Below are 21,157 nucleotides of genomic sequence, written 5' to 3' on the forward strand. Positions count from 1 at the left end.
TGAGCACCTGCTTTGTTTTTTTTTTTTTTTGTGTGTGAAACGCTTTCACAAACTCTGCGCAGGCACGGACACTTCATATCGTCCAGCACGCTGCTCATACATGGCGACGACCCGGGCGTGCCACGGAGCGTGTACCTCTCGAGGATACTCACCCTGCTTGCCAGTGTTCTTACATCGACGACCGTGCCGGACGATGCCAGGTCGGTGCCTGTTGGGATGTTGTTTTCAGCTCTTTGATCGTTGCATACCTGCCAATTCTCCCGAATTGTTTGGGAAACTTCTGAATTTGCACCTCATCTCCTGAAAAGTAGCGACCACAGCAGAGGTGTTTTTTTTTCTCCTCTCCCTTTTTTAATTATGCGCGTAAGTCAGCCCTTCCTGCTGCGGGAGAACACTTGCCACCAGACTTCTATTTCATTGTAACTACATAGATTGTAGAGTACAGCTGAGTATATTCTAGGCACTGCGCGTCTGGGCAAATGTTGACCGCAAGAACACTCACCACCGTACCGAAAGGAGGCGAGGGAAAAGGTACAGCCTTAACGAAAAAGATTGTCAAAGGTAAACGGTGGCTGGAGCTGCGGTGCTGTATGTTCACGAGCGTTCCGATAACGAGAGGGGAAGACTGTCGTGCACATTTCATTTTCCGAGTAAGGGTGACGTGCACACCAGCGATAAGGGGCCCCAATGTTCTTTGCACTCTCCATATCGGCATACTTGGGAGAAACAGTGCCGCGTGTTAAAATCTCGCTGCTCTGGCCCCACTCTTCAGTTCACTTGAGGCAATCATTTCCATTGAGCCTAGCCAGAACTTTTGTGTCTCTGTCTTGGCCCCCACATTTTGTATGCTATGCCTACACCATCTGCCATGGTTATGGCAGTTGCATGCTTCCACAAAGTTGATGGCGAAGTCAAAATGAAAGAAGTGCTTAGAAGTGTTTCTATACTCTGTTTCAGAAGTTCCCTTCAACACTGTAGGAGTCTACAGGCCCCTCAGCCAATAGGAAGGGTGCTTAGTGTCTTCACTAGTATTCATTCCCATAGTGTCAGCTCACCGTATTCACGGCGTCTACTCAACAAATTGTAGGTATTATGACCAGTTTATTAACTTAAAAATGCATAAAGCTATTAAACAAGCAACTACCCCGGAAACTTGAAGAAGCGGGAATTTGTTGCTCTACTGCTTTACTGAAGATTGCTAGAATCTCATGCTTGCGGATAACTTAACTTTGGGGCTGTTTCTCGCCTGTGCTGTTCATGGCTATTGTATGTCTGGTTCTCCGTCGATGCATTCCTCCACGTCTTCTGCTGCAACGCTTCTTCTCTCTTCTTGTTTCTACCGAAGGAGAATCCGATGCGTATAGAATTCTGTGTGAAGTTGCATGTCCGATATTTGGAGATGCAGCGTTCTTGGTGTGACGACGCAGTCTGAACACTACCTCAATGCGTTTAGGCTTTGCAGGTGTGGCTAAGCAAGCAGTATTTCTCGCTAATATCTACAAAACGTTCCTGATGCTTTAGTCCCAGATTGAGATGAAACAAATCAATGGATGATTTCACCGTTTGTTTACTGCTGTCAGCGCTGTGGCCGAGTAGCATGAGCAAGTCCTGATTGAAGTGGGCGTTCACTTATGCATCGGTGCTGTCTGTTGATTTTTAAACACAGTTATTGGCAGTAACAGACACAAGTAATTAAATGCGTAAGAAATAAATGTGAAGAAAAATAAACATGTCATGAGAAACGTCAATTTTACCCAACTCTGTCAATTTTAAGGCTACTGTATGTGGAACTACGTTTCGCTTCGCAAGCGTGTGGCTGTCTTACACCCTGTAGCTTCGGTAGTGCTGAACCAAAGTCGTGAAACAGAGTGACTCGTACACAGCCTAGTTTCTGTTCTTTGTGACTTTACGGAAAGGTGATAAATACAGATTCTGTATTAGGTGTCCGTGTTTTAAGCGTGTCACACGGCGGAAAGGCCGATATATAGGTACACACCGCTTCACAGAAGCATCAGGACTATGTTTGCGCTGCCAGGTGCCTTCACAAATAAAGAAGTTTGATTCGAGCAACTCAAAATAAACATCCTTACTCCTTTTTGATGTCTGCCTCTAGTCTCAGTAGGTCTCACTACGAAAAAAAAAACAAAAAAACTACTCCCCCTCCCTCGTCGCAATGTGCTGAATTTTGATGCTGTGACGTTGGCATGTATGTCGTTGGCTCGCTCTCTCTCATTAGGTGATTGAAATAAAGGGTCGTAGCTTAAGGGGGGGCGCGGCAAGTAAAGTGCCGATTTTGGTCAAAATATGCGATTTTCTGATTTATTATTTTTTTTCGTAATCTTCAGACCTTCAACTTCCTTGTTCTAAAATATTACAGCGAAACGTGCGCTACAAATCCCGCAAATAGTGTTTTTGCCGAGGCTAGTCGCCGAAAAGTGCGAAAAAAAAGCCCCTGAAACGGTGTTGTTCACGCCGCACAAACGCGCCAAGTTGTTGACCGTGGGCCGCCATTTTGGTAGCTTTGGAAAGAGGAGAAAGCCGGCTTCCCGATGGTCGCGGTCTCGTATTTCGCCGAGTGAAAATAAAAGCGTGAGGAGCAAGTAAAAAAACGAAAACGAAGAACGGCAATTGGCTGCGCGGGTAACGTGGTAGCAGGCGCGACCTCTTACTGGTCAAAGCTGCACCGCGCACCTTGGCAACCTTGGAAGCGCGAGCGCATCTGCGGCCGCCGTGCCGAGAATCATCCGGCGTGCGCTTCGTTTTTTGCCAGTTTGCTGTTTTTGTGATAGTTCGCGTGCTTTTTTTACCAAGCTTTGTTTACATCGGTGGTCTCTTCTGAGTGCTTGCTCATACTACGGTGCTATGTTGCCGCAAAAAAAGTTCCGGAGCGTCCACAAGTACGGCAAGCGTCGGAAAGCTTGGAACAAAGGGCAGACGACTGCGGCTGCCGTCCCAGTCGCAGTTCCGGACAGAGCATGCTCTTCAAGCGTCACGGAGCCGCTACTCAGACCCTTCGCTGATTGTTGTGAGGCCGAGAGTGTGGAAGGTGCCACATCGTCGTATGTCAGACCGCCGGATGCCGTCGACCGTGATGGACGCTCTCGCGAACCCGATTGCGGTGGCACCGCGTCGGCAGCCGTTGCAACTCTCCGGGCGTGCGCGCGTCGAACATTCTATCGCGAGTTTCGGCCCAGATTCCGAGCAGTGAAGAAATAGCGCAGCGGGCGCAGACAAGGCGGGATGTTTTGGATGCCGTAGCATCGAAGTCCGCTTCAAAGCGGAAGCTCGAGCTTCTGAACGAAGGCTGCGACGAAAATGACGGCGGTAAGGACTCCACATTCTTCATTGTAAATAAGAAGATGCTGAACGGTCTGCTTTCGTCAGTAAAGTGCAACAAGTGCGACGAAGGGTCGATACGCCTCGAGACTACGCACTGCCTTGGACTCGCGGCGAGGATGGAACTTTTTTGTGACAATTGTGGCATAATGAACAGTGCGTGGTCGCCCCCGAGGTGCTCCGGGCAACAAAAAACGAACTCCTTTGAGGTAAACGTGCGTGCTTTGAGGGCTGTGAAGTCAGTTGGCAGAAAACAATCTGCCATAAATGACATTTTTTCTGCGATGGACATTTCGCATCGAGCACTGCACCACAAGTCTTACCAGAGACTGCAAAGGAAGTACAGCCACCCTGCCACCACATCGGCTGCCACCTGCATTGAAGCAGAAAGTGCACAGAAGGTGCATGACATTTACAAGGACCTAGGAGGAGTGCCAGGCAACATTGACGTCATTTACGACGGCACGTGGATGACGAGGGGGCACATAAGTCATATTGGCGTGGGCTGTGCATCGAACTGTACACAGGCTTGGTCTTGGACCACTGTGTCCTGTCCAACTACTGCCAAGGCTGTGCTGTTGGCCCCAAGCCTGGTGACGACAACTATGAGGAGTGGCTTGAGAAACACAAGCCACAGTGCCAAAAGAACACCGATGCTAATGCAGGCCAAATGGAAGTAGAAGCAGCTAGGATCATGTTTGAAAGATCGTTGACCAAGTACAAGCTTCGATACATCAATGTGCTCTGCGACGGTGACAGCCGTACGTACCTTGCCCTCACACAAGACAAGGTGTATGGCTACATGGTGATTAAGAAACAGGAGTGTGTGAACCATGTGAAAAAAATGGGCACTTCCTTGCGCAACCTTCTTGATGAGCACAAATCCAAAGGCCGAGGACTGAGCATGGGTGGCAAAGGCCGGCTGACGCAGGGCCTGATAAAGAAGTTAACGAATTATTATGGCTGGGCCATTAAGAGCCACCCCAACGATGTTCCTGGCATGGAGAGGGCCATCATGGCCACTTATTACCATGTAACATCCACAGACTAGGATCCACACCACGACCTGTGCCCAAGTGGGACTGACTCCTGGTGCCCGCACAATCAGGCATTGGCCAAGGGAGAGCCGCTGTCGCCTCACAAACATAAACTGCCCCCTCACGTGCGAGTGGCACTGCTGCCAATCTACAAGCGCCTCTCGAACAAAGAGCTCCTTGAAAGGTGTGCGCAGGGAAAAACCCAGAACGCTGTGGAGAGTATGAACAGCCTCATTTGGTCACTCCAGTCCAAGAGCCAGTTCGCCTCCCTTCGAAGTGTGGAAAGTGCAGTTGCAGATGCAGTCTGCCGTTTCAATGGTGGCTGCAAGAGTGCGCTGCAAGAGATCACTGCTCAACTGGGCTTCAATCCAGGAGACTGCTCTTTGCGGCGAGCAGCCGAAAAGGATGCCAAAAAGGTAAAGAGGGCTCAAAAGGCGCATTGTTCCACGACAAAGAAGCGCAAAACTGGGTTGCGCTCTACAGAGGCCAAGGCCACAGCATCTCAGGATTACTGCCCAGGAGGATTCTGAGTGTTTTAGGCATGTTATGAACTTCCAAACAAGAGTGAACTTTCAAAGTCAGTTTTCTCAACTCTTGATTTTCGCCTATGTGCCTTCGCTAGAACATCTGTCATTTTCTAACAAAGACTGATAGAGTCGTTCAGTTTTTTGCACTAGGCTCAGGAGGCCTTTAGCAGTGCAATAAAGCTTTATCTCTCTTCTTACTCATCATTTAAAATTTTTAGAACACATTTTATAATTACTGCGATGTGTGCGCAAAACAACATCCATGTTTTGGAAATTTTATTTATGGTTACAAGAACTAGAAAAATCAACTAATAGCTTCTTTGCACAAGTTGATGCTTTGGGAACATAATAATATGAAAAAATAATTTCATTTAGCAATAATTATCTTTTTAAGAGTAAAGAGCATTAATTAGTATAATTACGCTTGTAACTCAAAAAGTACAAGAGGTATTTGAAAACGGTTTTCATATTTGGAATCCTCACAATCATCCACATACACACACCAAATTTCATCACAAACAGTACATTAATAAAAAAATTAGTTTTACTTGCCACGTCCCCCCTTAAAAATGTGCAGCACGTAAGTGGCGTGGAAGGCTTCTGCAAAATTTTGTTCAGCAAATTTACTGTGGAGAAATTGAGAAAAAAAAAACTTTTTCGGCTACTTCATTTCTTTTTTAAGGTGGTACACTCATACCTCAATATAACGAACTCTCCAATTACGAAATATCGATTATAATGAAGTGAATAAAATAGTCTGCAGTCGATATAGTTTAAAAGTAAACCTTTAAAATGCATTTTCGGATATAATGAACCTATTTTCGTCCAAGATGCAACTTTGTCATAGTGCCCCGCCGCGGTGGTCTAGTGGCTAAGGTACTCGGCTGCTGGCCCGCAAGTCGCGGGATCAAATCCCGGCTGCGGCGGCTGCATTTCCGATGGAGGCGGAAATGTTGTAGGCCCGTGTGCTCAGATTTGGGTGCACGTTAAAGAACCCCAGGTGGTCGAAATTTCCGAAGTCCTCCACTACGGCTTTTCTCATAATTATATGGTGGTTTTGGGACGTTAAACCCCACATATCAATCAATAAACTTTGTCATAGTGATGTTAGAGTGTATACTTAAATGTCATTGAGCAACCTCCACGTTTATATGTTTATAATGAATGATCTTGTTCACTATACTTTGCATGAATTTCGTAAGGTTCGATGTTTACCTAAAGGATAGCAAAAAAAAAAGGGAAAAAAAATTGCTCATTTTGGCAAATGCAGGGCCTAATGTGCGCAGCACATTTAATTAAACCTGGATATAACGAAATTGACAAATCACCCCCAAAATTTCTTTCCAATTGGGACTACATCTGCAAGGCCAGCAGTGAACATGATTCTCATGAAAGCGCTGATGTCTTCTTATTAGGGGGGCAGAGTGGTCTTTGGGACCAAAAAGCGACAAAAAAAATCGATTTTTTAAAATTGATATATTTGGTTTCCGCAAGTATTTTTCTATCTCTCGGCAAATTTTCACACACCTGGAAGTAATTTTTTGGTTATGTCATTCTAACTGTCCATATTCTTGGTGCTGTTAACATGCAGTACCTGTGAAAAAATGGGGAACCGACTTTGAGGCTCTACTGCCCCGCCGCGGTGGTCTAGTGGCTAAGGTACTGGCTGCTAACCCGCAGGTCGCGGGATCGAATCCCGGCTGCGGCGGCTGCATTTTCGATGGAGGCGAAAATGCTGTAGGCTCGTGTGCTCAGATTTGGGTGCACGTTAAAGAACCCGTGGTCGAAATTTCCGGAGCCCTCCACTACGGCGTCTCTCATAATCTATATGGTGGTTTTGGGACGTTAAACCCCACAAATCAATCAGACTTTGAGGCTTCTTTATAATTGGCCGGCACCTGTGTTAGAAGCTCTGCTACGAATTTATGAGCACCTTTATGAGGATTGCAAAACATGCGCACCATGATTGTTGCTTTTTGAAGAAGCTGTGTGTCTTAAGTTTTTTTTTTTTTTTTTATTTTTCTCAGAGAAGTAAATTTACGACTGTTCAATTTTGAGGCCTCAATGTCTCTGCAGCAAGGGCAGGTACAACAATAATTATATTTGCAGTGAAAACCTGTATGTGTGTTGAATGCAAGTATGGGAGAACTTAGAACACAATCCTTTTTAAAGAAATACTCATCAAAATTATAATACAATTTAACTGCTTTTGAATGAATGAATGATCTTTATTGCACTCATATCTTATACAAAATAAGCACAAACTGTGTGGTCCCATAGCCAATGGCTAGTGCGGGTCTCATTGAACGTATACATAACTGGAACTGTAATAGTTCTAATTTAAAAAAAACAGAAGTAAACAATTCAAATTTGATATCATCATACAAGAAGTAATGTTTACCTGCTAACAACAGTCGCTTGAATTCGATTGAACATAGAAAAAAGGGAAAGTACATAACTTGTAGTAAACACAAATATTTGGTTATTAATGGCGTACAGAACTGAAGAATGATACTTGTAGTTGCAAGCATCAATAGTAGTTCTCTTATATTGCTTAATAAAGAGAACAAGGGTATTGAAACATCTTTAAAAAAAAAACATCTTTCAAAGAAAACACTAAACACATAAAGGGCAATATATATACATAATGAAAAATTACAACCTAAAGTATAAGTCCACTCAAGCAATGAAAATTGCTTCAAAGTAGTATTTTTTCAATGATCTGGAAAAGTTCTGGGTATTCTTTATATAACGTGGTATGCCATTTCAAACTTTCACTCCAGTACATTGTAGTAGACGTTTGCTATAGGCGTTTTTTGTGGGCGATATATTGAAGTTTTTAAAAGTTCGGTTCCTCGTTTGGCGTCGGGGAATACACAGTAATGAAATTGGGAATGGTTCATTGTTCCTAACAACACCGTTAATACATATAGCTAGTTTTAGTTCCCACACAAAATCAAATGGTAAGATCTTTAACCTAGAAAAAAGTGATTTGCTATGTTCGTAGTAAGGTGAGAAAGTAATCGTACGTATAGCCCATTTTTGCAGCCGTCGTATTGGCTCAAGATAAATAGATAGTTCATATTGCTGCAAAATAACCAATAAAGGCCCAAAAACAAAAAGCTCTTACACACTTTCACTCTATAGTCATTAGTCTATGTTAGAATATCCTAAATATCACTTTTGATTAAGCACTTTTTTTCTTTAGTGGCCTTAAATAATAGGGGGTGAACTTAAGTTATCTCAGGAATAAGATGAGTTACAGGAAAAGTAATTAAATATTTGAAATCAGCAGGAAAAACTGCATAGCCTTGTGTAAATTGGTCGAAATACCTGAAGAAATAAACAAAAAATGTCTAAGACTAGTCTGCCCCCTTAATGCGATAACGTTGAAGAGCTCCTTCCGCAGCACTTTCAGTGTCGGCGTTGGTGCCGTTGGTTATGGGCGAAAAATAATCTTGTGCGTGACCTAGAAAATCAAGAAAGATTAAAATAAAATAATAATGAAATCTGGGTTTGAGTGAGGTTCGAACTGAGGCCATTTGCATGGCAAGCAAGTCTTCTACCACAGAGCCACACATCTGCTTGGAAATTCAGTGAAAGTAACTTGCGTGCTTTAGAAGCGCACGCGTCCTGTATACATGCTTCACAATGCAACAGTAATATCGCAGTAATAATGCGTGGTACAAGCTTACATTGCAATCGGGCATCAGAAAATGCAATTATCATGAATTCATGGCTTAAAGCAGGCACCCACTCAAAGGCACACACATTACTGCGCCTTTGGCCTTAAGGCCATGTAGCAAAGGCATTGCAAGTATGAAAACATTTCATGGGCACAAATGCCCGTAGTTTAAAGCATGCTACGAATTACACAGAATACAGCCGTATGTGAAAGCTACAAGCCATTTCGAATGCAGTGTGCTCTAGGAACAGGACATAGCTATCGCATTCAGCTCTTAAAGGCAAAGTTTAAGGATCCCCTAATTTTTGTTTTCTATGTGCCTGCTGGAAACGCAGGGGCCTGTGCCAGCACTGGTCCCTGCAGTTGGTCGAGTGCCTTCAGCTCCACATGCCCCACCTGGCAAACTCAACCGAGTTCCTCAACCTCGTCGATGCCACCATCGACTGCGGTGAGTGATCCTCATCTGCTTCGGTGTCGAAGAGGTACTGACACTAAAATGTTCAGTTGCCCTTTCTTTTTCCTTGAATGAGAGGCCAAGCCCTCAAGAGCCTAGAGTAGAGTAACACCTAATTAATTCAAAGTTACTGGGGCTGCAAGAAATCTTTGAAATAAGTGGACTTTAAAATTAAGAGAAAATAATAAAGTGGGATGCATGTGTGGTGTGAACACATTTCTATGTAGTGTAGACACATTTCTGTGTGGTGTGGACACTCAGTATTGAAAAACGTGGACTCATTGTGTAAGCGTTGTGCTGTGTACATATGTATAACCTTGTGTTTGATACAAAATATGCGATGTCGACTTTTGCGCAAGAGGAGTAACCGGCACCGCGCATTGGCACCAACCTCTCCTTGTATACATTTAATTAAAAAAAAGGAACTTGCAATTATTCTAAGTAATCGGGGCAGATCGTTTGCTGTTCCGGCTAGTTAACGGCTCCAAGGGTTATGTTTTCTCGAAATACCTGATCTTTACTTTGCCGCAGACACTGAGGAACCGTAGCCCTGGCTGCTTCCACGGGAAAAAAAGAACTCCAGGTATGCGCGGAAGGCACAGCACAGTCACAGTGAAAGCTAGAAGAGCAGCCTTTCAGAGCCTTTTCTAAACACTCATTGGGTAACTGCTGGAAGCACATTTGCTGGGTACCCACTACGGCATTAATAATAATTTCTGGGTAGTAGACCAGCATTCGCTATACTATTTTTCGTCATTCTTCTGAGAAGCATTGTATCCACTAAACACCTGCAAGGAATTTTGTGCCAATTGTTCATGCAGTGGCCGATAATGAGGAATTATGCCTTAAGGGGGTATTGGCCACAGTTAATAGGTGATCAAAAACAAGCTTTTGTAATGGGTTGGAGCATTGCACGACCCACTCGTTATGGTAGTTGCATTGTGCGATGACTGGTTGTTCTTTCGCTCTTTTAAAATGCTTGATTACTCATATTAACGCGATTTTTTTCCCAACAACAAGCCTCCCTGAGGCAAATTTGCGAACAAGTCTCAAGCACCGGTTGTGACTCAATGGTAGAACACTGGGCTGGCACGCAGCGGACTCGGGTTCGAGCCCCACTGTGTCCTCGGTATTAGTTTTTTTTTCTTATTTAGCGTTAGGTTATGCGCAGTGCCGTAGTTCTCTTGATAACCACTGAGTTTTGATCTCATAACAGCTTTCGCTGTTATGAAATGTTATGAAAACAAAAATGCGTGCCTGTCAAAACAAGGCGTGCTTCACTGCAACACAGTTCTGACACGCGGGCAGCATGTCATCTGCTCCTCGCTGCGTCAGCACGTCATGATGCGATCATTCGTTCATTCTTTCTGGTAAATTAAAGAATTTAATAATGGCCACTGTGGCAAACTTTGTGATATGCTTTAGCTGGGAAACATGATCATTGAAGCTTTCGAACTTATTTTTGAAGTAGGCGTTGCAAGCAAAAACTCTGCCAGCAGTGTAAGTGCAAAAATTGCTGGAGAAACTGGCATTTGGAGGTTCGCCAAACTGTCCTTTATTAAACTTTTTTTGCAATCCCAGAAAATATTGGTACATCATAACGTGCTGACGTTGCGAGAACATAGTTCGGCCTGCTTCTTCGTCTATATAACATTTTTTCTCTGTTTTGTTTCTTTGCTTCTGCAGGCTATGGCAATGACCCCGAGGTGACCTCGAGGGCCTGCCAGATTCTGCAACGAGTGGTGGACACTGTCTGCACCCTGCTTCCCAGAGACATCCTGCAGAGGTGGGCATTACAGCACGTGGTGGCATTTGCCGATTCCAAAAAGTATTTTCTCAAACTAGACATCACTATATGAAGAATAAGAATGAATGAACAAACTTTGTATAAAGTACGGAAGTTTCCTTCAGGCGCAGCAGGGAGAAAAGAGGATTAACCCCTGTCCCACCCCACCCTTCGTCGATGATGATGGCAGGCCCCGCCACGGTGGTCTAGTGGATAAGGTACTCGGCTGCTGACCCGCAGGTCGCGGGATCAAATCCCGGCTGTGGCGGTTGCATTTCCGATGGAAGCGGAAATGTTGTAGGCCCGTGTGCTCAGATTTGGGTGCACGTCAAAGAAACCCCAGGTGGTCTAAATTTCCGGAGCCCTCCACTACGGCGTCTCTCATAATCATATGGTGGTTTTGGAATGTTAAACCCCACAAATTAATCAAAATCGATGATGATGGCAGTGCCTCAGGTGATGGCTCGAAGTCTCTGGACTCGAGCGGAATGTTCGGCTTGCTGGACGGCCCAAAGCTGGTCAGCCGGCTCGTTGCCGTTGAGTGATGCTGATGCAGCCTATCAACAGCAGTGGACAATAAGACAAAAAAAAAATCTTTTCTGAAGCACATTTTTACGTGGTACATCACAATGTCAGACTTCCCTCTTCGCCATCATCGCTGTCGCTTCTTTGGAAAGGTGGCCTGTCGTGGAGTTGTTGAGGAGTTGCCTCGAGTTCGTTGCTGCTGTGCACTTCATAGTAATGTCATGGTTGCAGCATATAAAACCCAGAAGTTAATCTTATTTAGTATGCACAGGGGTTAAACTTGCACTTTATTCCCTGGCATAAATAAGCGGCTAGAATTGTCTTTTTCCTTTTCTCATTAATGTCTCACATATTTAGCAACACCAGTCCCCATCAATAAAACTGTGCATTTAACTATTATTCTGTATACCTTTCCACGTGAGGCTCTTTCTTTCTTTTGCATGGCTTTCTATTACAAGTACACTATGACATCATAAGAAAGTGGCATCTTACAAGAAAATAAGTTCGTTATATCTGAAAATAAGTTACAAATGTTATGTTTTAACACTGTATTGCGAGACTGTTTTTCATGTACTTCGTTATAACCAACATTTTGTTACATCCTTGTTACTTATACAGTGGACTCCTCTTAAACGGAACTCGAAGGGGCAAGAAAATTTGTTTTACTTATGAGAAGTTTTACTTAAACAAGGCCCAAAAGATGAATGAAATATGACTTTATTTCAAAAGCACCAACTGTGGCTGACTGAACAAAATCGTTTTAATATATACAATACTTAAATTGTTGATTAGAAAGAAAAATGTTGCCAATATTGCTTGCAAATATCTGTTTATAGCTGCACTTTCTCTATGAACTATCTTAAAGACAAGACCACACCGCTTCCTAAAACTGCTCAGGCAGCCATCGCTCACCCGCAAGTTCTCGATCCCCATGCGAGTAGCAATCTCTTTGGCCTTCTCTGCGAAAATGGGGCCACTGATCAGGAAGTTTGCACGGCGCGCACGCTTGAATCAGAGAAAAAGAGCATCTTCGATTTCTTTGTACACTGCCGCCCTCATCTGCAATCTGTCCGTGAAGTCCCCAAGCTTTACAGCTTCTCAAGTTTTTCCTTTGTTCTTGAGTATTCTCAACAGTGGACTTAGGAATATTGAAATTCTTCACAATTTCTGTCTTCGATAGGTCGTTGCGGTCAAGTTGTTGAATGGTTTTTACTTTTGTTGCGAGCAAAAGTGCATTGTGCTGCCATTTTTTTTCCATCTCAAGTTCACGACGAGATGGAAACAAAAAAGATGGAAACGAGATGGATTGTTTGCTGCACGGCGTGCGCGGACATGTGCAATCGCTAGACTGGCTTGACTAGGCTAGCTTCAGCATTTGTTTCATGGTTGCTAGACTGCTGTGGCCACTTCTACTGTTCATGGATTTTGCCCGCTTAGTTTCATTTAACTGATGTAAGCGAAAAAAATCATTCCGATTACCCGAAACTTTTTATCATTAAATATATAGGAGACCAACCAAATGTACCTAAATAGTTTCGTTTATGCGGCTTTTTCATTTAAGCGAGTTTCGTTTAATGGGAGTCCACTGTATTGAGGTTTGAGTGGTGTATCTGTTACACACTAAGCCATGAGAATGTTAATGGAAAGTATGTTTTCATACTAATTTAGGCCATTCGTGGGCCTTCATTACCATCTCGTCGTTTTCTTCACTGTTTGATGATGTCCTATGCAGGTGTTACAGCCTGTGCGTGGTCAAGGCTGGCAGTGCTGTCCTCAACGAAAGGTCAAAGTTCATTGCCCTCATGACCTTGCTGCCTGTTGACCTCCTTACAAGGTTTGTTTTCTTCTCCTCCCCACAGGTTTGTCAGGGCGGGTAGCTGTCTGCTTTTCCTTTGTACCGTACCATTTTCGGTAATTGCAATACAAGTCTGACGTTTGCTACCTGAGTAGAGTTTACATGTATTATGGTGTCTTGGTTTTTGAGAGGTTTTTTTTCCTCTGGAGCTCATTCTCTGCTCAGTTGAGGATGAAGTGCATAATGGATGCTTACAGTATGACTAATTTTACCCACAATGCAAGGTGTACTAGTACAAGCACTAGTACAGTATCTCGACATTGCTAACATAATATTTGTTGGGGAAATGGGCTCCTATTTCAGAGCCGGAAGGATGAAATATCGTACGGTGTTCAATGAGACGTGAATAGTGCCTTTGTAATGGAGTAGCAAATATAATGATATAATAAGGAATTTTCGGTGATTACATTTGGAAACTATACTCACCAAATCTTTCTGCCACTTAATTGAATAGCAAAATTATTACTTCACAGCATGACCCAATTATTCACAGTAAGGTTTAATAAATGTCACCATGACAGAAAAGAAAAATGGAGTGTCGATTGTATTGTGAAAAAAAATGTTTGTCTAACATCAAAGGCGTGCTTGCTGGGAGCCACTGCTAACCATTTGTAGATAGGTCTGACTAGGACTGAATTGCACGTCAGTTGCAGCCTACAGTGTCCTCTGCCACTTTGCAGTGAGGCGCTGCTGAGCTCACCCGAGCTACAGGAGCAAGCGTTGCAGCGCACGGCCATCTTGTCTGCCCCGGGCATCATCCTGACTGTGCAAGGCTTCCGCACGGTCATGTCTGCATTGCTACTACCGCCACCTGGTGGTGGCAACATCGACGCCTGCGAGGTAGGCAAACCGCTGAATAATAATCGGTGATGAAGCTGGCTGTATAATGTGGTTGTTTTGTAGATGTCTTTAGTCACGTGCCTTTGCAACATATTGCTTCGGATCTTTAAGATATTCAGTCATACAAGTCAGTTTGCTGTAAGGGTCATGTGTTGTTACGCCTAAAATATAAATAAGATGTAAGAAATTGTTACGCTGGTCATTTCATTGTAAAAGCGTTCACTGGTGCACGTTGCCAATGATATGTGTCATAGGGTGACACCATGTACGTTAGATGAACGTATTTTTGTCGACCCGCAGCCGCACTCAAGCTACAGTTTTGTAGCTTTTGGTCTGGGGTGCCTTTCCTCCTGTTTGTACGGAAGACAGTTATCATTATTATTATTATCATTATCTCTTGCAGCCCCTGTGTGAAAATCAAAGTTTGAAACGCGAGTGACACTGTCGTGAAGAAATGGAAGAAATTTTCTCCTTTGATAGCTTACTTGACAAATAAGAAAAAAGCCAGGTGGCACACGTCAACGATGTAACTTGGAATGCGTGACTCTTTACCGTGACCCCTAATGTAAGAAGGTGCTGAAGCATGTTATAGATGTTGGGCGTATGTCATGGCGACAGCCACTTTAGTTGGATACAACTCGGGAAGGCAAAAGAGGGCCGGCCCAGATAACCAAAGCAGTGTCACCAATGGCCTTCATTACTAAATACACTCAAACCTCGTTATAACAAAATTGCATCTTGCCTTACAGGAAAGTATGTTTGTTATATCCGAAAATTTTTTATAAAGCTATATTCCAACACTATCTATGCAAGGCTATACATTTACTTTGCTATAACCGATATTTCGTTATATCCGGGTTCGTTATATCGAGTTTTGAGTGTAAATAGTTCCGCTCACCAGCCGGATTGTGGAGTTGCAGGCTATTGTGTGCACTAATTTGTTCGGGCATGTGATTGAAATGGAAATGTTGTTACTTTTCAAAGCCGTGCCTAACCACAGCTTACTGCATTTTCTGTATAGGTACTGTCAGTAAGTCATGGTACTGGGCTGCTGACACGGAAGCGTTGCCATTAAAAGCCCTATGGCCTGTCAGTGTGGTTTAGTACCACACTTCAGTTTGGTTTATAGTACTTGTGCAATTCGGTCAGCCAAAGTGAAATTTGGTTACGGTTGCCCTTTAAAGGTTTGGTGCGTGTTCATTGGAGCCCCATTTCGTACCTGTGCAGTTGCGCCTGGAGCGGCTGGCACCGGCTAGGCTGGCCTCGGGTCACCACGCAGGCGCCCTCTGGTGCTGGGCCTTGTGGGAGTCTGCGCAAATTTGCGTGCACCTGAAGCTCCGCACTCCTCTGGGCAAACCCCAGGAGACGTTCACCTCGATTGAAGGGGCCCTCAAGGCCCTGCTCGCTGATCCCTCGCCCACGGGTATCCCTTCTCTCAAGAGGTGTGTTCTGGGCTGCTGTGCTGTCGACACAGTACTTGCTGTGTGACATTACTCTCAGGGTTTATTTTGTCGGAGTGAAAGGCAGTCCTTTTAGCCATGACAGATCCTCCAAACTTTCAAAATTAAATGATGTTAATTGGTGGGTAAAAAATGATTGTGCAGTAGACATGCAGTCAAGGAGATCCATGCACTTGTGAACTTTCCCTTGATATGTTGAGGAGTAATCTGCAATAACGTTTTTATGTCACTGCATTTAATGCTGGCTTTGCTGTCAATGCTGGCAGTCGTCGTATCAGCCATGGGAGGGTGAGCCTGCACAGCAGGATGTTGACGTAGACTGCAGGCATGCATACAGATACAGTTGAGGACTGAAGCGTGACGCTGGTCTTTCTGACCCGATTCACATTATAGAGTTGTACCATATAGAGTATGGAGTGTATGGTAGCTTCCTCCACACTGTTATACTCGACAGTGTTCCAAAATATGCTAACTTTGGCAGTAAAATATTGCAGTGAAGCACGACACATGTGGCCAAACTACTAACACTGGTACAGCGGGAATGTGGTGCGAATTTCTGTTGTCATTGCATGAGCGCGGCTATGCGTGCGCTTTGATTGTGATTTAATCAGTCTCTTCTCGATTCAGTCTTCTGCGAGTACATCGTGCACCTGTGTGTGTGTGTGTGTGTGTGTGTGCGTGCAGGGCACAGCTGCTTCTGGACTTTCTGGAGCATCTCGACAAGAGCATGTACAATGCGTACGAGGGCAGTGCAGGCAGCCTGCCTGCAGCCCCCAAGGCGGTGCGCACCTTCTTTCGCACCAACCGGGCCACCTGCCTCGAGTGGCTGGCCAGGGTGCGACCACGAGCCGTGCGCCTTGCCCTGCGCGCGGGACGGCCCGCCGAGGCCCTGCGACACACGGCGGCCCTGGCTGCCTCTGCGCCTCAGGTGAGACAGTCTGCTGCAGCCCGTGTGCCGGCACACAAAATGTTGCTTACTTAATCTACCTACCAACAATAAGAATAAGAACAATGTTGAGTAGCTGCTCAGCAGGTGTCTCTACTGAGCAGATGCCTGAGCAGTAGTGCTGTTCTTAGTCGAGCCTGTGCTGTCTGCACGTTGTTGCTGATGATTGCAGACGAGCGGCAACATGAAGGAGATGTGGACGAGAAGAAAGAAGAGGTTTAATGACGAGCAGTAGAATAAACATAGGAGTGCTTTGACTAGGGCTCGTGTCTTTATTTTACAAGTGTCATGCAGGGTCATGTTCGCTGCCCCTCCGCTTGGGTGCTCAAGGTGATAAGGCTCGTAATGATTAGGATAAATTATGACAGTGATGCTAAATGACTATGATGAGGATGCACGCGACTGATCACTCTAGACAATTTCATAAACTTTCGCACTTACAGCTTTGCTGTCCAGCAGTTTTGGTGCCGTAAAACTGGCTGAAATTTTGTTCTTTTCTTCATGTCTATTATATTATGGCACTGTAATGCGTGCCAAATAATTTGACAGATTGACTTAGTTGTACTTCATTATTTAATACTGTCATCTACGACAAAGTAGAGGTGTGGCAGTAGAGAGGAAAAATCTGAAAGGTACGACATTGATTGTATTCAGTACGAGCATTTCTTTTTTTGTGTGCACAACGTTACAGCAGATTACCTAAACAAGAGGCTTCATTTTTTACTCATAAGCTGTGTATCGGAATTTCTGAAAGCAGCCATTCTAATGGGGTCTCTATCTTTCTCCTCTGAGTCTTCACATCCCCTTTTTTATTTGGTTGCTATAACCGAATATTTTTGCTTCACTGTCCGCAATGAATCCACTCATGTAGAAAGTACAAACACGGGTAGTCAAGAATTCGAATGATGCAAAAGCCAGAACTGCATGGTACTAAACGGTTAAGTGCATAGTGTAGACTTTGTTATCTTGCATTGCTAAATCTAGCAGCATGGTACTCTTTTATAGAAGCATTCTATGGCTGTCGTTTGTGTACTAGTAACCCTTGGTTGTGTGGCACTACTGTCAATGCACAGGCCTGAAGAACCGTTGAAGCATTTTTGTAATCTTTCATGGGGGCATAATACCCAGTCATTGCGAATTGGGCCAGTTGGTGAGGATTCATTGTGGTCATAGTGCAAGAAACGTAGACAGAAGAGGAGAGAACCACACAGAACAGGTACGAAGTTGTGTCGAATCGCACTGGATTAGTGCCTGTCCTGTGTGGTTTTTTTCTCCTATGTCTACGTTTGTTGCATTTTGAATACAACAAACGCTCCGTCACCTAGTTAACTTTCAATAGCCACCGAATTTCATAGTCTATGTTAGCTTGCTTCTACAGCCCATGAACAAGCCAGTCGAGGACATGAAGTTTGCTTTCCAACAAGCTGGATCGCAATTCAGAGTTGGCTGCATGACTGGGGCAGATGTCATTTGGCCCAGTCATGCCAAATGACATCCCCGGCACTAACCCCCGTATTCACAAATGCTCCTCGACTCGACTTTCACCCTTCACTTGACAGAGTTGAGCACTGCGCCGCCGCTCGGCTGAAAATGGCGCTGCGCTACTCGAGAATCGCAGCAGATTATTGCTGATATGCAGTGACTTGCCATGACTAGAGACGACGCTTCCATCGGCTTTCTCAAGTGAAGGTGAAGCGTTGAGTGAAGGGACGTTCTAGAATACGGGGATAAGAGTTTATGATAGCATGCCAAGGTTATTCTAGGGTTATAAATTCAGATAAGCTGCCGTACTACTTCTGGAGCAACACAAATGTGCATGAGACCGGCCTCCGTAGCCTTTGCTAAAATGTCGATATAAGTTGTCGCAGAGTATAGTAAGGTCTGCGTAGGTAATGAACATAGTATTACGAAAAAAAAAGAAAAATATGAGACAGACAGTGATGTGCGGGCTAGGCTGCTCGGGAAAGGTCTGCGGACCACGTGATTTAGAGGCCTGGTGTATGCGAAATCCCTCGTAACCCTTGTCCTTCCGTGCAGGGCTTGGGAGCGGTGGTTCGTGATGTGGCCACCTCGCTGGTGCAGCTGCACTGCCCCGAGGCCATCTGGGGCCTGTACGCCTGGGGCAAGGAGGTCCTGGGTCAGCGCATGCCCTGGCTGCGTGCGGCTGCTGCTCACGCTGCCGGCAGGTGAGTGGGCACTTCAGGCTATAGTACTCGGTTACAACTTGACAAAAACGATCTCATGTACCTTGAGAATTGATGTTATGCGAAGCATATTGACACGTGCGGTTCTTTTGGTTTACGAAGGAAGCCGCTATCACTTTCTGTTAAGCGCAACGCAGGCCGCGTTTATCTTGTATGCCACTCTGGAACGCGTTACGACGCGTGTATAAAAGCCGGCGCAGTGCGCCACTGGGGAGTCTTTTTTTCCGTCGGCCGACGACTGTTCACGCCGCTGTTGCTGTGAGTTGTGTTTGGCCCTGTTTTGCTGGGCACAAGTTCGCCCAATAAACAGTTCGCCTGACACCGCCCTGACTCCTGCGTGCTTCCTCTCAAGTGCTGCGTGTATCACAACCTCGTGACATCTGGTACCAGATGTCACGAGGTTGTGATACACGCAGGTTGTGATTAGCGCGCAATACACGCGCTAATCCTAAATCCCACACCACACACCGCTACGTCTTGTCACTCCTTGTCAACCAGGCCGAACTCCCCCTTCCCCACACACGCAACCCCCAGCACTCTCGTCCCAATAATGATGATGACGCCGTCACGTAGTGCCCTCTCTCCGCCAAGTCCCGATGATGATGATGACGCCGTCACGTAACGCCCTCTCTCGGCCACCCTCACAGGTCTCCCCCCCCTCAAAATGTGAAGCCACCACTACACATCGCCTGCAGCGTCATGGTAGAGTGTCAGCTGATCTGCGTGTCTCACACCGTGGCGACGACCCGTTTTGGGGTCCACTAGAACAAAGTCATTCTGTCCTACACGTCTCACTGCCCGAAAGGGACCGGAACACCTGGGTGCAAGCTTCGAGGAGAAGCCCTTGGTGGCATCGCTGAGGGAGTGGCTTTCGAGCAGAACAAGATCACCCTCCTGTATTGTCAGTGGCCGCCTGTGCTGGTCGTAGCGAGTCTTCTGGGCGCGCCACATGTGGTTTTGGTGTGTCCTGGAGAAGTCAAGCACCTCCTGCAGACACTTGGAGACCTCGGTAGCAAATGCACGGTATGCTGTCGCAGGAGGCTCCGCGTCGTCTTTGGCCTCAGCCTGTGTCCATGGGGTTCTCAGCTCCCGGCCATAACAGAGGAAGGCAGGCGTGTAGCCCGTGACAACGCTTTCAGCCGTGCGCATGGCCAGGGCTATTTCAGGGATGTGCTGGTCCCAGTCTTTGTGGTTGGAACAATAAGCCCTAAGGCACTGCTTGATAATGCCATTGTGGCGCTCCACCATTTGTCCGGCAGGGCGGTACGAAACAGTGTGTCGGTCTTGTATGCCCCAATGCTCAAGGAGGCCCTTCCACAACCTGCTTACAAACGGCTTTCCATTATCACTTGAAATGGAGACAGGTGGGCCATGTCTGCAAAAAACCTGGATCATGCAGGCCACCACACTCTTGCTGTTTGCTGCCCGTAATGGGAAAAGTTCAATGAACTTGGTGAACTTGTCAATCACCACTAGAAGGTACTTGCGGCGTCGAGGCGTCATAGGCAAGGGCCCAATTATGTCTACGCTGAGCTGTTCCATGGGGGCAGTGGCCCATTGACTGCTCATCAGCCCTTCTGGCTTCTGCTGGTGGGCTTTGGTGCACTGACAAACCTGGCAGCATCGCACATACTTGGCTATGTTCGAGCGCATACCCAGCCACACGAAATTCTGAGAAATGCGTCTGAGGGTCTTGAAAAAGCCGGAGTGGCCGCTAATCGGGTGGTCATGGGACAGTCGCAGGACCAAGGTGCAGAGATGGTTTGGTAGCCAAGGTACTTTCCTGTTCCCTCGGTGCTGTAAAAGCAACCCACTCTCTTTTATCTAGGTCGTCTCCGCCAGGTCTTTGATCAAAGGTTGATCACTGTCAGTGGGCGGAAGCTTCCCTCCCTTCATCACAGTTCGTAGTTTTGACAGTATGGGGTCCTGCTCTTGTTCCTGGGCGAGGAGCCCTGCATCATTCAAGACAGTAGTGTCGTCCACTTTAGATGCTACAGCAGCTGCCTCAAAGCTGATTTGTGGGCTGGGCTCTGGAACAGCCATAGGGAACAGTGTCTCGTGTAGACTCGGGCTTGGAACTTCCTGGTGCTGAAGGGGAGCTCTGCTCAAGGCGTCGGCTGGCACATTTGCAAGACCCCGCCTGTGCTTGATCCTGCAGTTGAAACCTTGCAGCCGCAAAACCCAACGCTTTACACGTGGTGAGGCCTGGTCTGTGGTGAACATCCAGGACAGTGAGGAGTGATCACAGTGTATCTCAAACTCGGTGGACTCAAGGTATGGTCGGAACTTGTCCACTGCCCACACCACAGCCAGACACTCCCATTCTTGCACTGTATAGCGCTGCTCTGCCTCAGTGAGGACCCTGCTAATGAAGCTTATTGGATGCAGTTGAGCATCACTCTCGGCTGCCTGCAGAAGCACCGCTGCAATGCCAACTCCACTGGCGTCTGTTTCCACCACGAATGGTCTGTTGAGGTCCGGCAAGTTTACAACATCGTCGGC

At 45.8% G+C, this 21,157-nt stretch overlaps 1 protein-coding gene across 4 annotated transcripts in view; it reads left to right on the forward strand.

Moving 5' to 3' along the window:
- nonC (serine/threonine-protein kinase Smg1) overlaps positions 1 to 21,157 on the forward strand; it is a 195,597-nt gene that overhangs the window by 34,823 nt on the left and 139,617 nt on the right. For all 4 annotated transcript variants that reach the window (XM_075869329.1, XM_075869330.1, XM_037430511.2 and 1 more), the window contains 8 exons: positions 63 to 200; positions 8,921 to 9,033; positions 10,726 to 10,825; positions 13,083 to 13,184; positions 13,886 to 14,045; positions 15,273 to 15,487; positions 16,190 to 16,433; positions 18,489 to 18,637. In XM_075869329.1, the coding sequence (XP_075725444.1) occupies positions 63 to 200; positions 8,921 to 9,033; positions 10,726 to 10,825; positions 13,083 to 13,184; positions 13,886 to 14,045; positions 15,273 to 15,487; positions 16,190 to 16,433; positions 18,489 to 18,637 (1,221 nt within the window). The remainder of the gene's footprint in view (positions 1 to 62; positions 201 to 8,920; positions 9,034 to 10,725; positions 10,826 to 13,082; positions 13,185 to 13,885; positions 14,046 to 15,272; positions 15,488 to 16,189; positions 16,434 to 18,488; positions 18,638 to 21,157) is intronic.

This window comes from Rhipicephalus microplus, chromosome 7 (assembly GCF_043290135.1).
Source record: "Rhipicephalus microplus isolate Deutch F79 chromosome 7, USDA_Rmic, whole genome shotgun sequence".
NCBI lineage: Eukaryota > Metazoa > Arthropoda > Arachnida > Ixodida > Ixodidae > Rhipicephalus > Rhipicephalus microplus.